The sequence below is a fragment of the Perca fluviatilis genome, chromosome 19, assembly GCF_010015445.1.
Source record: "Perca fluviatilis chromosome 19, GENO_Pfluv_1.0, whole genome shotgun sequence".
Classification (NCBI taxonomy): domain Eukaryota; kingdom Metazoa; phylum Chordata; class Actinopteri; order Perciformes; family Percidae; genus Perca; species Perca fluviatilis.
This window is the reverse complement of record NC_053130.1, coordinates 8,563,176-8,580,294: the sequence shown is the minus strand read 5'-3', so window position 1 is coordinate 8,580,294 and position 17,119 is coordinate 8,563,176. Positions and strand designations below refer to the sequence as shown.

Genomic DNA, 17,119 nt, shown 5'->3' with positions numbered 1-17,119 from the left:
TGCAATAAGGATAAAATGAGAGAATAAAGTCCTTGTCCTACATATTTTTAGTAAAGCTCATTAATTACCCATCTGGCTGCTGTGTGGGTAGGGGGTGGTGACATTACAACATTACAAGACATCTGCACAGTGACTAATCATATGTTGTGAAGGCCACCTATGAGGAGGAGGAGGAGGAGGAGGAGGGAAGTGATGGGCACAACACTATTAGTACTGCTTGATCATCAAAGACCACAGAGAGTAGGACAGACAGCAAGACAAGATGGAGAGAACAGGAGGATGAGATGTGGCGGAGAAAGACAAAGGACAGGCAGAAAAAGAGTGAGTGAAAAACAAAAAAATATGAGGTTGAAAAACATAGACCGACAGAGTGAGAGAGAGAAAGTGACTGAGAAGACAGGGAGGGAGAGGAAGAGAGAAAACTGAACCTGTGACCTTAGATGAAAGAACCAGTCACTGTGGGCTACAATTAGGGATGGCAGGAGGGAGAGCATAGGTCAAGAGAACAGGGCTACACACACACCCACACCCACACCCACACCCACACCCACACACACACACACACACACACACAGCAAACAAGTATCCAACACATTGTTTTGCATCAAGCTACATTCATAACGATGGCAGTCACTGTAGCTGTAGGTATTATGAATAACAAATTGTACAGACCTAACTGTTGTCAATATTGTGTGGTGCTACGTCGGTCTACATATGCATTTGATTCATTTAGTAAAAAAAAAAAGCCTCAGTTCTTGGATAAACAATATTAACAAAAAACTATAGCCATGATGTTATTCCTGTAAATATAAATATGTAAGAAAAAAGCACAAGAATTAACAGAAGAATTATTATCCTACCACTTCTCTGTAATGTGTATGTGTTGCACCTTCCTTTGATGGTACACAACTGAAAAGGCCATTTCTTTCTCAGGTTTAAAAAAAAAAAAAAAAAGTATAGTTTGGATGAAGATATATGCTATGGAGAGAGGTGTGAGGGAGCGGTTTCTGATGAGAACAAGCAGGTGTATGATGGGAGACAGAGCTTATTGTACAGATATATGAAGCACTGCTTATAGAGAAGTTTCTTATTTTTAGTGGCTGTGGGAGAATGATATTAAAGGGATGAAAATAATAATTTGCAGAAAAACAAGACTTTGTAAGTCAGCTTTCTCACCAATTGCTGTTCAGGAGATGATTCACCTATTCCTGTGGGCAAGATTTCCCACCAGTGATCATACCTGACCCAAAAACCTCAATTAGAAAACATGCTCTTATTCTGTTTGGAGAATTAGTGCTGCAACTAGCTATTATTCTGCACTTAATGATTATTTTGCTTATCACTAATCTTTCAATATTTTTTCGACTGATCGCTAACTGTACTGTCCCATAACAATCGTAACTTTTACAGCTTTGAATAAGACATGAGTTTAGTTAATAGATTTCAAACTAACTGATTTGTCATTTGTGTTTTGAATGCTACACCCCCAAAAACAGCTAATGTAGCCCCCTCCTCTCTCTCTGCCCAAATCATTCTGTTGCCCACACATTAGCCACTTCCCTGGAAGAATGAAGCCTGCTTTAATTGAATTAAATTATACCTTATGCATGCTAAACCGCAAAGCACCTACTTAGACGGATGGAGAGTTAAATGGGAAAGGCTTGGGCCTCTCCAGCTGATAACAAACACACACACACACACACACACACACACACACACACACACACACACACACACACACACACACACACACACACACACACACACACACACACACACACACACACACACACACACACACACACACACATCAAAACAAGACATCAAGTAATCTAATCTGAATCACTAACAATTATCAGCACATTGGCCTCAAGGCCAGTCGTATTCCTTTGATCAATGTTTTCTATTAAAAAAAGTGTAAACAATTCAATATCTTCCTCTCGCCCCTCCTCCTTTCCCTCCTTCCTTTATGCATGGGAGCAGTGTGTGTGTGTGTGTGTGTGTGTTTGTGTGGGGGTTATTAACCAATTGTCCTTGGAAATGAGTAAGGAAATCAGGAGGAGATGGAGAGAGAAAGCGGAGGGTTGGGTCTGGCTACTTTAAGGAGCTAATCTAAGTGAAGTCAGCCATCTTGCCGCACAACAAAGGACAGAAGAGGACCTTTTTTTTTGTCGCTAAGGAAATATATCGGCACTGCAACAGCTTTGAAAAACTCTTTTAATTTGCTTTCTTTCTCTGAAGACTTTTAACACCACCAGTCCTTGGAAGTTCCTCATTTATTTTCTCAGATTATGCCAAAATTGTTATTCCTGTGGCCTGCACACAGACTTGTACACATACATTTGCATGCCTACACACTGACAAACACTTATGTACACACACACACACACACACACACACACACACACACACACACACACACACACACACACACACACACACACACACACACACACACACACACACACACACACACACACACACACACACACACACACACACACACAAAACCATCTAATTCAAGGGCATATATCTCTTTAAGGATTCAGGCAGCAGGGGCATGCGGCTGCTGCCTTTTAGATATTTCATTACCAAAGGGTATTTATTTAATTTTACCCTCAAATCCGTTGTCCTCACAATTCTCACAAGACCATTTTTTTTCTTATCCCCCTTTCCTTTCTCTGAAACATTTGGAAACGTCACTGAGGATTTGACAACAGTGCTTTCCCAGGGTAACTCCTGGTCCATCCGTGTGCACCCCCCATCCCAGTATATTATGTTCAGTGGAGCGTGCTCGGTTCAGAGCTGGCAATTTCACTCACTTCTTCTCCAGTTTAGTTTGCTTCGGAACAGCGATTCCCACCCCCCTTTACCGTGAATGTACTTTTGCTGACAGGTGTTTGTATACAACATTTACTCAGTGTTTGGGGAAGTTGAGGGGGCAGCAAATTTAGTCGGGATGTCATAAAAATTGTGCAGAGTCAAGATGACCAAGGAGAGAGACTGAAAGAGAGAGTCAATCCACACTTCGGTTTTTCTTACTGACATGTTCAGGTTGTGATGTTCAGCAGTCCATAAGAGAGTCTGAGCAGAAGTTAATAAGGAAAAGTCTTCTCTCCTTCTCAAAGCATTTTAATACAGTGGACTGCCAGAGGATGAGACAGGCTTTTCCAGCATGTTGCAAGTGTAGTGAGCAGCGAATAGAGAACTGTGGAAGTGACATGAGGGTGTTGAAGAGGCTGGTGGTCACTCTATTAGTTGTTCCGGCACACTGAGGCAATGCTGTACAACACTCCAGTGCACGGAGCAAAGAGGCAGGGACAGAGAACTCAAACTCAGGTCAATCTTTACTTACTACACACAGAAGAGGTCAGACAGACCTGCCCCCTCCTCAGAAATCTGAAGTCCCAGACTGACCCAAACCGAGCCTCAGGTAGAGACTTTGTCAATTTTGTTGTCATTTTAAGATGGGACAGACAGTACCTGAGTAAGCATTGTCAACGATTTCAGTCCCAGAAAAAACACACACACACACACACACCACTTTGACTTACATCGCAGACATTTGTGGCACTGTTTGGCGCAGTGACGGCTGAGTTGGGGACGTTCTTGTTGCCTGCCTTCATTGCAGCATCTCTGCGGGCCTGCTCCAGGAGAACTCTGGCTCTCTCTTTAAGCTCCTCCTGACGAGACAGCACCTTCTGTGTGCAACCACAGGGCATGAGAGCGATGACATAAAACAATGCTAATGACTGGCTGCAGTTCATTTCTAATAAAACTGTGTAAAAGAAATGTGTGCTTGTAGACTCTCACACATTCATGTTTACGAGTGTAAGGTATTCGTTCACATATGTAGCCTCTTACACTCTTCAAAATTGTACTCACCTTCTCAGCAGGGGGACTTGATACAGGTGCAGTTGTTGGCTCCTTTGAAAGAGAAAATAACCTAAATTAACTACAGGTGTATAGCCAAATACCAAAACACCTCTAGACAGTTAGAGTTACAGGTTCTAAATTAAGTATTTTGTCAACACAATGCAACAAATAATGTAGTTTGGACTGGTTTTCCTTAATATATGCTTCATAACAAATTAATTAACTTGTGTAATCTAGTCAACTATGATGCCTAAATAAGTGACATGCTATGGAAATGAACAGTAGTACAGAGAGTAATACTGTAAGTTTTCAAACAAACATGTTTCACATTTCCTCCTTGTACAGAGAGCAGAGGAAGGGAGAGAAGAATTAAGATAAGCGGACCCAAATGTAGGAGCAGGATACATGATATACAGGGCCTGCACTTTGGCATTATGGGGCCAGCCTACAAGCCAGGCTCATAGCCCTGTCTGGGTCCAGTGGTGTGGAGAGCATGACGACTTTGACAAGAAAGCAAAACAAACCTGGCTTAAAATTGTATCTGCACGGTAATCCTGGCTGTATTATAAAAGGGGTGCAAAGTGGGGAAACAGAGCTTTTTACATTTGGCTTAGGCCGAGCAATATTACAACCAAGCTGTTTATAGCACTGAAACATGTTTATCCATTCAACAAGTCAAATCTGGCTTGGGTGCAGGCAAGGACGCATCCCGCTAACTTGATAACAGCAGATCAAAATGGGGTGTCATAGCTGTCATAACCCCCCTGCTGCCACCCCCGCCTGCCCCGTGACCTTTCGACTTGTAAACAGGAAGCGGTAATCTGGGGTTAACCAACGCAGGCAGCAATGTATTCAATGTGTGTTTGTGTGTGTGACTGTGTGCGCACACGCATTAAGGTGCGTGCCAGTGCGTGTGTGAGACGAGATGAGGTGTGCTCTGCGCAAAGCGTCGCCACGCCTGAGCAGTCACGGCACCAACTGCCATCAACTGAAGGGATGAGAAATATAATGAAAAATATAATGAAATGTCAAAGCAGGGGGTTCTCCTGGGTGCCTTCTATAGTCGCCACATGTTAAGGGCCCGGCCTCGATGTGTCTGGGTCTCGGCAACGAGACAGGCGGCGACAACATCTAATGCAGACGGGAGAATTTCGGTACGGTCATCTCTGCAATGGCATCAACGAGGTCGGGATTTGAAGCTTAGCGAGTGCCAGGAGGGAATGAATGTTCACCACATCCTCTGTCTTATGACTGATGTAGCAGTAAAGGTTTCAATCAAAGCCAGGGTGCAAGGATAAAAACCTGAACAATCCATTTAGGGGCCAGGCAGGTACCTGCAGGTAAACGCTGTCAGAATCTTAATACCTGACTTAAGCAACAAGGCATGAATTAGTCTACATCGTACAGACTGATCCAGAGGTTGTACAGGATTCATAATTAGCTGTGAGATAGTTTAGTGTATCTCTTACTGACCCTTAAAGGACATGTTTAACCATATAACACTGACAATATAAGAAATAAAAATATCAATTATTCAGCATGTTAAAAAATGGATGTCTCTCAATTGATGTCTCATACAAAAGTATAGTACAATAGTAGTGAAACAAAGTATGGCACTTTTGAAGAGACAAAATCATAACACTTTGACAGAGAGTAACTTCTCTACTTTAGGAATACCCATAAAAAGATATGTTGAAATAAATATATTTAAATAAAAAAAATATATCGTAGCAATTTAGTTGCACTCTGGAACTCGATTCTTCTTGTCCATTTACATGTTTAGTGTGTGTTTACCTTAATGATGTTTTTTGTCTGGGTGTTTACCTGTTTGGGAGGCGTGTCTGTGTGGTTGACTGGAGGAGAGCTGATGTCTGAGGCTGGCTCAGACTCCGAGTGACGCAGGCTGGCCCTCTTCTTCTTGATGAGGTCGGCATCCCTGTTATAGGAGAAACCCAGTTTGTGGTGGGGCGGTAAGGCCCCTCTCCTGGTGGGGGACCCTGGGTCTGTACTTGCCTCTCTTCTTTCCTCTTCCACCTCATCCTTCTGCTGTCTTCCCTTCTCCATTTCTCTCTCCACTCTCTGTGGTAACTCGCTAAGGTCTAAAGTGTTGGCTTTGAGCAGATTCCCCCTGTACTCAGAGCTTGACGGCGTCACGTGGGTCGAGTCTGTCGCTGCAGCGGCTAACGCTGTGCGTGGCGATGGGACAGGAGGGGAGGACTGCAAAGGCCTTGCTGCTGGCAAGCTGACAGCTCCTACTTCGGCCTTCCGAACCGGCTCCATCACCTCTTCCTCAGCGGCTTTAATGCCATTGGATTCAGTGTTAACACCACCAGCAGATTCAACGGGCTCAGAATTAGCCTGGTGGTGCTGCACGTCGTTGAGTTCAGCATAGAACTTGTCCTGACCTATGGAGGCGTTTGTATCCGTTTCAAAGTCGCCCACCTTGTAGGTGCTGCGACTGCTGTTGGCCTCTATCTGCACCACGTTGAGTTCCTCACCGGAGAAGTGGGCCCGGATCTGGTACAGGTAGGTCATTACGGTTAGCTTGTCAGGAATGGCCAGCAGCACCATGTCTGATGGTTCCAGGAGACGGGAGATACCCAGGCTCGCAAAGCCATCATATGCCTGCCAAAAAAGACACAAACATTCAATTACAATTACAGATTCATACCACATAACCACTAACGTCATGTTACAAGAAGTGCCTACCTACAAAATTGGGTAAAAAACTGAGTTCACTGTTGGAAAAATTGATGGGATGGAAGGGTGACAATGGTTGATGAGATAGGAGAAGTCTGGTTTCTTTTTCAGACATGGGTTGTATTTGGTGCATGGTGCGTTGCATGCATGATCCATGTGTGTATGTGCCCATGTGTGTTTGTGAGTGAGAGACACCTTTGGCATGACTGCTGACAGGTCATGTCAGGGATGGTTGTCCCCGATAAGAGACGTAGATACCCCAAGACAGAGCGCTTAATCCCAAAGTGTGTGTGCCTGAGTGTGTGTGTGTGTCCTTATCGCTCCCCTACATCAACCTGCCCACGCTCTCCGTCACGCGTGTAATTGGTCTGATTAGAGTCTGATGAGAAAATACAGGTTTGATTATCAAGCGACACACACGAAACCCAATCCCCCATCACCAGATAGACTGAGACAGAGAGAGAGAGAAGGGATGAAAACCATTATCGCAGCCAATGACAGGTAAATAAATAGATTAGCAGCACACACACACACACACACACACACACACACACACACACACACACACACACACACACACACACACACACACACACACACACACACACACACACACACACACACACACACACACACACACACACACACACACACACACACACACACACACACACACACACAGTCACTACCTCCATTCCTGCACGCTCACACACACACATAAACTCCCCATCCATCTCTCCCAGGTATCACAGCTTGTATCTGGGCTGCTTGATAGTGTTGATCTAATTCCAACCTGTTGCAGCGCTCGTTTGTTTCACTGCCTCCGTAGATCTAGCCAGTCTATCAATCTCTCCCTCTTTCTCTCCGTCTCCCTCTCTGACTTCCAAATCCATCCCTGTGTGTTTTTAACCTTTATTTACCCCTGGGATTGTTTTGAAGAGCCTGCTTACTCTTTTTCAGCCCTGTCCTGCTTCAATACAAATTTCTTACATTTATTTATCTAGAAAAGGGGTCTATTGAGCATGTATGATTTTTCATTAAGTCTCTGCTTTGCATTCATCAAATGCATCTTGGAGCTTCCACGAAAAAACTACTGTCTCTAAGTGACAGACCCTGAGCAATTTCAACTTTAAGGATGGGCTGAGCGCTTTGCTGAACTGTAACTTCTACGAAAGATATTGACTTTGTGCGCTGTGTCTGTAATAACTCCATTTGCCACCTACTGCACCATATTATCTTCTCGCCATTTTATTTGAGTGTTGATAGATGTGAAAATTACAGTCAAAGCTGGATTTATAGTTCTGAGTTAAGGAGTTACGGTGTAGCTATAGTGCCCACACACATAATTGCCACAGTTGACGTGCACCTCCTCGAAAAATGTAACTACACATCGGGGCTACAGCAGCTATCGAGATACCACGTAGGAACTACAAGGACTGTGATTGGTCAACTTGGGTTGCTTGTGTTTGCTTCTATAAGTATCTGAAATAAACGCAATATTAGTTAGTTAAAGAGAGACTCAGTAGTCTTCTGCTTTTTAGTAACACACATTTACAAAAGGGCCATTTCCAAACCATCTGCTTACCATGATGGCCGCTCTCTATGACAATGAATGACAGAATGAAAAAATGGCCACGGCTCGACAATAGCCTCCTATTCAGTAATGACACATAGAAGTTACTTGGATGAAATTTCAGTTATTTAAGTACATGTGAAGGCCACCGTCTGTCTATATTTAAAAGCGAATGAAAGAATGTAAACACTGTCACAGCATGGAGAATATACTTGTATAATAATATAGTATATAGTAATATATAATATAGTCTGATTAAGTTTCACACATTTGTCTAATTTCTGGTGGCGCTATCAACAGGTAATTCCATGTTGAACTATTAATCAAAACCTACACCAGATTCGCCTACAGCAGGATTGACGTTATCAGTTTTAGAATACAATACAATGTCAGTGATGGCTCAAAATCCTAATCTATTGAGTGTTTATTATGTGGAAAGTAAACGAGGAAGTGATATTGTACACAGCTCAGAAAGCTCTGTTTAATAAAGTAAATCTTATTTCTCCAACTGTATTTTTTTTCTAACTGGTGACACGGGAACAGAAGGAGAGAAATGGAGAATAAAAAGGTGGTTTAACTGAGGGATGTTTCTCAATTTACAATCAAGTATGATGCCTTTTGTTAGGAGTCTTTTTCACTCTCACCTCTTTTGTCCCTTTCTATTGATGTAAAGTATGTGTTTGTGCTTGCAGAGACAAGGCCAGAAGAAAGAACTGGCGGCGGGAAAAAAGAAAAGGGAGAACAGAGAGGAGTTTGCCTTTACAGCGAGTCTGTTTAAGCTCATCCCCCCCCCCCTTTTCCCTGGCAGAAAGTGAGTGTGAAAGAAAAAAGGAAGATAGAAAAAACAGAAAAAGAATATGGGGAATAAGAGGGCCTGATTGGGTTTCTAACACGTATTCAGGGGAGCAAAGTGTGCTTACATTGTTCCCATCTCGCCCAGGGTAGGCTATGAAAGAGAGCGACAACTTTGCTGCTCAATAGGGACAGAATGAAAGAAGGAAAGAGAAAAGAGCGAGAGTGGGAGAACGTGAGAGCTGTATGAGGAGGAAGAAGAGAGGGAGACTCTGGGGCTGGGTTTTGTTTCAGGGTTGATGTTAGTCTTGACATGCGCTACAGTCTTTTTGACCTCCGTGTCATGATTAATACTTTCTATACCTTTACTTATAGCTTGAGGAGTACTGATCATGTCATACTGAGACACTGATATTGAGGGACCTGTTGTTTTTACGTGAATTGTTTTCTGCGGTGGTAGCCTACAGTATGTGCCCACGAACTGCAGTTAAATCATAAGGCAGGCAATATTTTATATCTTTGTTATTGACAATAGATTGCAAGAAAACACCAAAATCAGCAACGGGTTGGTCTGTCTCAATAACTTTTCAAGTCATTAACCTGTCAGTGGCATTCAGCCCATTGCCTGTTGGCCCCAACTAAAAATGGTAAGTCAGTTAAAGGTGCTGTAGCTAGGACTGCGAACATCCAGGACTTAACATTTGAACATCAACAACTGCTCAGTCCCTCCCCCCCTTTCCGCTAAACCCCAAAACAGTCTCCTAAGCCCCTCCCCCCACAAGGGAGAATGAATGCGTCTGCATGAGTAGTGACTGACACACAGTTAGACACCCCCCTTGGCCCCGATTGGTGCATCTGAACAGGGAGCGGTGGATTTTTGCAAATCGCATTACAGGCTGTAGGTGGTGCCAGAGGAGCCCGATTCTTTTTTTTAAAATGACCTGCTTCATGTAGTTCTACTGGAACATAGGGTCAGTTTCAGCAAATATTACAGAAAGTTAGTTTTATAAGGCTTACCTACTGCACCTTTAAAAGAACAGTAATGAAGCTCTACGGCACAAAGTAATGACATATATCAGGTAGGGGTTTAACGATACACGTATTCGTATTGAACCGTTCGGTACGAGGCTTTCGATTAGGTATGCATTACAAACTGAACGATTCTTTGGACTAATCCTATTTCATTTAGAAATAAAAGAGCTTAAATTGTGCGAAATATAATGTTCTTAGTGACGCTGCAGTCAACAAGGCAGCCCAAACGACCTAACAGGCACTGTGCTGTCTGCCCCTCCCACTCCCAAAGAAAAAGACTCCACTCCAGTCAGGCATGCTAAGCTGAACTAGCTCGATGCAATATGGCTAGTAACGTTAATGCGACTATTACCAGACCAGAATTAGAAGATCCTCCAATAACTAACAGGTCTGGCGTTTGGAGCCACTTTGGTTTCCCTGTAAGTTATGAAGGTGATGGCAAGACGGTGGTGGATAAAAACAACAACGGTATGTGGCATCTGCTACACAATAATAGGCTACACCAGTGGGAATACTACAAACATGTCAACTCATTTACGCCAACATCACCTCAAGTGTGTCAATAACTGGAACTAGATGAAAACATGAAGCAACACACACGCTACAAACTATCCCCGCAGCATTTAAGAAGCAATCTCCAACTGATTCAAACAGGGCAAAAGACATCACTGCGCCGATTGGTACATTTATGGCCACAGATATGAGACCCTACTCTGTAGTGGAAAACGCAGGTTTTACGAACATGGTTAAAGTAATTGAGCCCCGTTACACTATTCCTTCACGAGCCCATTTCAGCCAGACCGTAATTCCTGCGTTCTACAAAAAAAATAAAATAAAAGCCCAAGTAGAGAACCAATTGTCCGAAGCACTAGCTGTTGCCCTGACAGCATCCTGACTGGATGTCAAGGGCTACACAAAGCTACCTGACTGTAACGTGTATATATATATTTTTTTTTATAAGGAGCTGTTTTTGTTTTACATGTTGCTAAGAAGAAACCCGAAGATGGGTCATGTATAGCTCTGTCATTGTTCAAAGTAAAAAAGATCATACTTTTTGATTTAATAAATACAAAATTTGTAAAAAATCAAGTCAATTACTACATGTCTTTATTTTTGCTGTATCGAAAACGTACCGAACCGTGACACCACTGTCTCGCATCGAACCGAACTGTGAATTTTGTGAACGGTTACACCCCTAATATCAGGCTTTGGCTATACAGACAATACTTATTAGTTGAATCAATTCATTGTTGGTTTTGGTCTTTTTGTTGGATTTGATGACAAAAAGAAAAATATAGATTATTACCCGATTTTAAAAATCTTGTATCCATCTGGTAAGAAAACAAAGGATAATTGGGTCCTTTTTCCCTACTCACAAGAAAATTAAACTTCATTACTTGAAATATTATGCCATCTAAAAAAAGTTATCTGAAAAACTTTGATCTAGGATATAAGAAAGTTGAGAGCACAACTGTCAATATTATCATTTATGGCGTTTTAATGGAGTCATATCATACTTTTGTTACAAAATGTTGTTCTTTAAAGGAATGGTTCTCCAAGCTAATTATAATCTAACATTATTATGTGGTTTGTTGAAGTTCTGGTTTTCCTTGTATGAGTTTTGTAAAGCACAGCTTATTGCAATTAGTTTGTTATTTTATTAGTGATTTTGCATTTTCATGATGTACTGTGTATATCCTTATAAAAAAGTATTATCATAAATGGTAATTATTTGAAATCACCAGCCAGCCTACTGCTTGGTTGATAACATTTGAAACAAGTCTGTCAATATAATTGATCTTCTGTATTTCTCAACACTGACTGATTAGAGCAACATTTTAGTCCAATACGAATATCATGTATTTTGGGAACATATCTAGTTTTCTCACTTTCCATCATCCAGCTGACAAAGCTTTTGGTTTAGACTAAATGTCACTGTCGCCTGCCCCGGGCCGCGGCTCGCTGCTCCCCCTCCACTCCCTCTCGGTGACTGACAGCTATCTATCGTTGTCAATCATCAACACTACCCCTCCCCTTAGCCCAACCCCTCACGGTTGTGCTCAGGGAGCTTTAGCTTGGTGCTACACTATCAGATGGCATGACAAATGACTTCTCCTTGGCCTCAACAAACACACACACACACACACACACACACACACACACACACACACACACACACACACACACACACACACACACACAAACAACGGAGGAGGAACTAGCAGTCTAAACACACAGATGAGCTCAACATGCAAACTCAAACAAATGGATGAACAATCATCTACAGACTAGCATACATACACACATCCATTGATAATAGATCATTTAAAAGGCTGTAAGTGTTCTGAATATTCACTTCTCTCTCTTCTTTTTTTTTCTGCCCACCCCCAATATTGATTGTCCTTATCTGTCATAATTCAGCACAGTCTGAGCTCATTGCAATCACTCTTCACAGATAGACTGTGAAAGGAGGGGGCATGTCTATCAACTAGCCATGAAAAGCAGAGATAGTTGACGTTTTTATACCCTTTCCATTTCTGCTATCCATTCAATAAATTCTATACATTCTAATAACTCCTTATAAAGAAACTCTATACAAAATTGTGAATGGGAAAGAAGTCTCTTTTAATCACCCTCTTCCATTCTGTTCTTCATACATTCATTTATTTCTTTCATTTTTATTCTTTTCTTTTCCTTGCTTGCTCTTTGGGGTCCTTAACCTGCCACACTATGCTGCCCTAGCCTGTGTCCAGCGTCAGGGTTTTCTCTTTTCTTGCAGGCAATATCATGAGCACCCTTCTCTTGCTAAACACCTTCAGGGTGCTATATAACACCACACGATTTATTACTACTCTTTCACTTCGCCTGAACTCACTGAGCTTTCACAATCATAGCCACCTACAACACAGAGTGTAATTCATGTACAATTACTGTATGTAGCACAGCTACAAACATACCATAGTGTACAGGCCCACAGACATCACATCTCACATGCAGAGAGAATCCATTTAATAACAGATTATATTGTCACTGCACGTGAAAATTAATCTAAGAAGCAAAAAAACATAGCACACACTGTCAAAGTCTGGCTCATAACTACCTGGGAAAACATAACACTACAAAATTATCGGTAAATCAATAAGAACCAGAAACTTCACTGGTTGCTAACTTTATCGCCCCTACTGACTAAAAGGTACACACTCTGACTGTGAGCCAATTAAGGAAAACAGTTGAAACGGGAACTCTGATTGGCCAATCCTGCACACATTTATAAACAGGACACTCACCTCCTTAATATTTCACAAAATATTATCAATATATTTATGAAACACTGAAAAGTGGTAGGGTTAAATGTATCTATGACATTTTTGCTGGTAAACCTTTCTGGCAGGTAATGTTTTTGTTTGTTACTAGTTGTTCTTTGGTGAAGCAAACAAGATAAACAAAGACATATTTCATATGTTTAAAGAGTGTGTAAATGAATAAAAAGACACATTCTACACACTGAAAAATGACATCCAACTTTAAAGACATTTTAAAACCGTTGGATAAAGGAAAAAATCTGGCCTTGCACAATTCAACTTTTCCACATTTAACACGAATTAGACATGATTTTACTAGCTTATATACCCGGATTCTTGAGGGCTACATGGGCACAATGGCAAGAGGTGGCAGTTAGCTGATATCTCCCTACAGTGGGTCTCCTCTGTGCACTGCAAAGGAACAGCTTGCTTGGCCAAATGTACATCAGCAGCTGGTGTAGAACGTTACAGAGAAGCTGGTCGCAGTGCGCTGGGTACAGTGCTGCAGCTATTCACCAGCTATCACCTTTTGCGGCATATTCCCATATTACTTATATCTAGCCAATTTCTTCAGGGCTACTTGAGCACCTGGAGGGGGGTGAGGGGCAGTTAGCAGATATGGGATTGGGTCTCTCCCTCTCCCTCCACTGTGGTTATTGTCAATAGTGTAGCATTCATGCCTAACAGGGCCACCAGAGGTTATCGCTGAGCCAGAGTGTGTATGAGAAGAGGAAATCAAGCTGCAGGAACCTGACGTATATCGTTCTGTGTAGCCCTCGGGGCCAAAGAGGGGACAGGGCGTCTGTGTGTATATACGTGTATGAGTGTGTACTATCAGAGTGAAAGGTGTATTCGGAAAAAGTAAAGCCTGGGGGACAGAGTGGAAAATGGTGATGTGTGCTACAGTGCACCTCAAACTGTGAATATTCAGATATGAAGACAAGGTGTGAATGGTTTATTCTGTTGAGCTTTAGGAGTGAGTGCATATATGTTGGTTGTAATTTGTTAGGCGAGGAAAGGAATGAAACCAAAGAGGGTTTTTTTACGCTTTTACACACATTCAAACAAAACAGTCTAATCGATACAAGATACATATGCTCTTATTATATACACACTGACATCAACACACATTTAGCAGAGGCAGTTTAGTAAGCTCCCAGCAGGCAGCTGAGCTAAGATACAATCTCACCTCTGCCAGGTGAATAACTTATGGCCACGTAGACATATCACAGCAGGGGGAACGTCTTAGGAATACTGTCATTATAAGATTCTGGCTGTAGTGCATGTGTGATTGTGAGTGCACGCATTTGTCTGCCTTCATGTGTGTTTCCAACCTCCTCTTTCAAACCATGCAACACACAAACACACAATAGCCAGGGATTAATGGCAGATCTCTAAATAAGGCCAAATGGAGATGTGGATGGGAGGGAGCTAAGTAGTGTGAAGGGCCCAGCGGTGGCTGCCTCTTACCTTTTTGTTGTTTTCTTTAATATCCTGAGGATTGAGTGACTTGTAGTCCCTGGAAGAACAGTGGGGAGGGTCAGAGAGGAGGCAAGCAAAAAAAAAAAAAAGAGAGCGAGAATGGGAGACAGAGAGAGATAGCAGAGAAAGAGGTGCGTTTAAATATGCGTCACATGTAATGGCATTAGAACTGTAACATGCAATTTCATAGCAGTGCAATCAACAGAACTAATAGAGTGGAAAATATGTAAAAATAACACAGCGGAGTGCAAAGGCACATAAGCATTAACACACACACACACACACACACACACACACACACACACACACACACACACACACACACACACACACACACACACACACACACACACACACACACACACACAGCATAGTTTAGATAAATGATCTTCATGTCTGTTCTCTTAATAGGGCTGCAGTTTTTCTAAATGTACTTTTGAGTGTTAAATACACATTAAATACAAAAAATGTAAGGAATCTCTTTCTCTGACACACAGACACAACACACAACACACACGGCAAACATGCAACTCTATATTAATATATGTAAATGACAGATTGGGTCCTGCGTGCGCAAGTATGTACGCATCTGTCCTCTTAATCAGACACTGACAGGAATGATGGATACAAGGACAAAGCGTAACGACAGGCAAATATGATGCCAAGTTACTAAAAGAGGCACATGAAAAGAGTCATCAACTAATGTGAACATACAAGTCTGGACCACCTAAATTTGACTCACTGGCCTTAACTCCAACCTTAAAGATGCAGTAGGTAAGCCTTATAAACTTTCTGTCATATTTGCTGAAACTAACCCTATGTTCCAGTAGAACTACATGAAGCAGGTCATTTAAAAAAAATCTGGCTCCTTTGGCACCACCTACAGCCTGTAGTGCGATTTAGTGCAAAAATCCACAGCTCCCTGTTCAGATGCACCAATCAGGGCCAAGGGGGGTGTCTAACAGCATGTCAATCACTGCTCATACATACGTATTCATTCTCCCTTGAGGGGGGAGGGGCTTAGGAGACCGTTTTGGGCTTTAGCAGGAAAGGGGGAGGGACTGAGAAGTTGTTGATGTTCAAGTCCTGGATCTTCGCAATCCTACCTACCGCACCTTTAATATTGTGAAACGCTCTCTTAGTATGAGTGTTTGTGTGTTTCATACATTGTGTCAGGTCTGAAGTGGTGCAGCAGGGCGCAGAAGGCCAGCCCATTCCTCCAGGAGGTGGTGAAGTTGGTGATCTTAACCCCGCGGTAGTTCTTGGTGACCTCGCGGCACCAGACCAGTAGAGACTGGCTGGCGTTGGGCTTCCCCCCCAGAATTGGGCTTGGGACGGGGCTGGGCTGTAGGCAGAAAAGAAGAAGAGGTTTTTAATATGTATATATATTTTTTTAAAGATTTAATTTTCAATATTTGAAAGGCATCGCTGCAACATGCTGATATCCATTTCATAAATCAGGACTGTTTTTTGGGTCACACAAGGACAATACACATTAATACGGATTGTTAAAAATGAATAATGCACATTGGAAAGGCACTTCATTTCCTGAGGCAATCTAATAAGCAACACACATGACTTTAAAGTGTTTTTAAACTGGTAGGAGATAATAAGCTCCTTTTATTTATTTACTTCTCGATAAAATTTTACTTAGCAACTTCCACCCATCCAATTAGCTTGCTATCCTGACATACAATGAGTCCACACATGCACATATGCGGATACACACACCATAATGAAGGGTCATGCACAAAGCAGTGTATGACCGTGGATAATGTAAACATCTTATTAATTAGCTTCGCCTTTGAAGTCTTATCTGGGTCGAAAGCTTTCGCCATTAGGAGCCTTTCCTCTCCCAGACTCCAAATCCCACAAATCCTTGGTGGCGTGGAGACACTGGTCTCCCTCAAACGTCCAGCAGAACCAATGCTATTCTGATTATTCAGCAGGCTATTCACTAATCTGGTTATGGAGCGACAGATATGGGCTAATTCTCTCAGATCGTTTTGGAAAGAAATGGCAAAAATGTCATTGAGATTTGATAAAATTCATTATAGGCCAGTGATCAAAAAGACCAGAAAATGTGTTCAAATATTACTATTATAGGCAAGACAATGACATTACCATATGACTAATAAGACAGTTTTCCTTAATTGCATGAAACAGTGTTTAAGCAGGGCATCCAAGTTGCACCAAGCTTTCTTTGACTTTTAAAGGCTTTAATGTCAATACAGAAAATTAGTTGCAATTTTAAATACTATTGAAAATTTAGGACAATATACTTGACAATATAATTTTGTTAATTGTATTTAAGACACATTTTGCTTTACTGAACCATATTATAGACTTTTTAAAAACTTTC

The 17,119-nt window shown here is 41.9% G+C and overlaps 1 protein-coding gene across 7 annotated transcripts in view; it reads right to left on the bottom strand.

Annotated features, from left to right (window-relative positions):
* Positions 1 to 17,119, bottom strand: part of ehbp1 (EH domain binding protein 1) — a 160,362-nt gene that overhangs the window by 61,493 nt on the left and 81,750 nt on the right. For 6 of the 7 annotated variants that reach the window (XM_039783401.1, XM_039783405.1, XM_039783407.1 and 3 more), the window contains 5 exons: positions 15,924 to 16,102; positions 14,746 to 14,794; positions 5,701 to 6,501; positions 3,886 to 3,927; positions 3,555 to 3,701 (listed from right to left, as the gene is read on the bottom strand). In XM_039783401.1, coding sequence (XP_039639335.1) covers positions 3,555 to 3,701; positions 3,886 to 3,927; positions 5,701 to 6,501; positions 14,746 to 14,794; positions 15,924 to 16,102 — 1,218 coding nt within the window. The remainder of the gene's footprint in view (positions 1 to 3,554; positions 3,702 to 3,885; positions 3,928 to 5,700; positions 6,502 to 14,745; positions 14,795 to 15,923; positions 16,103 to 17,119) is intronic. The other variant, XM_039783406.1, reaches the window with a different exon arrangement.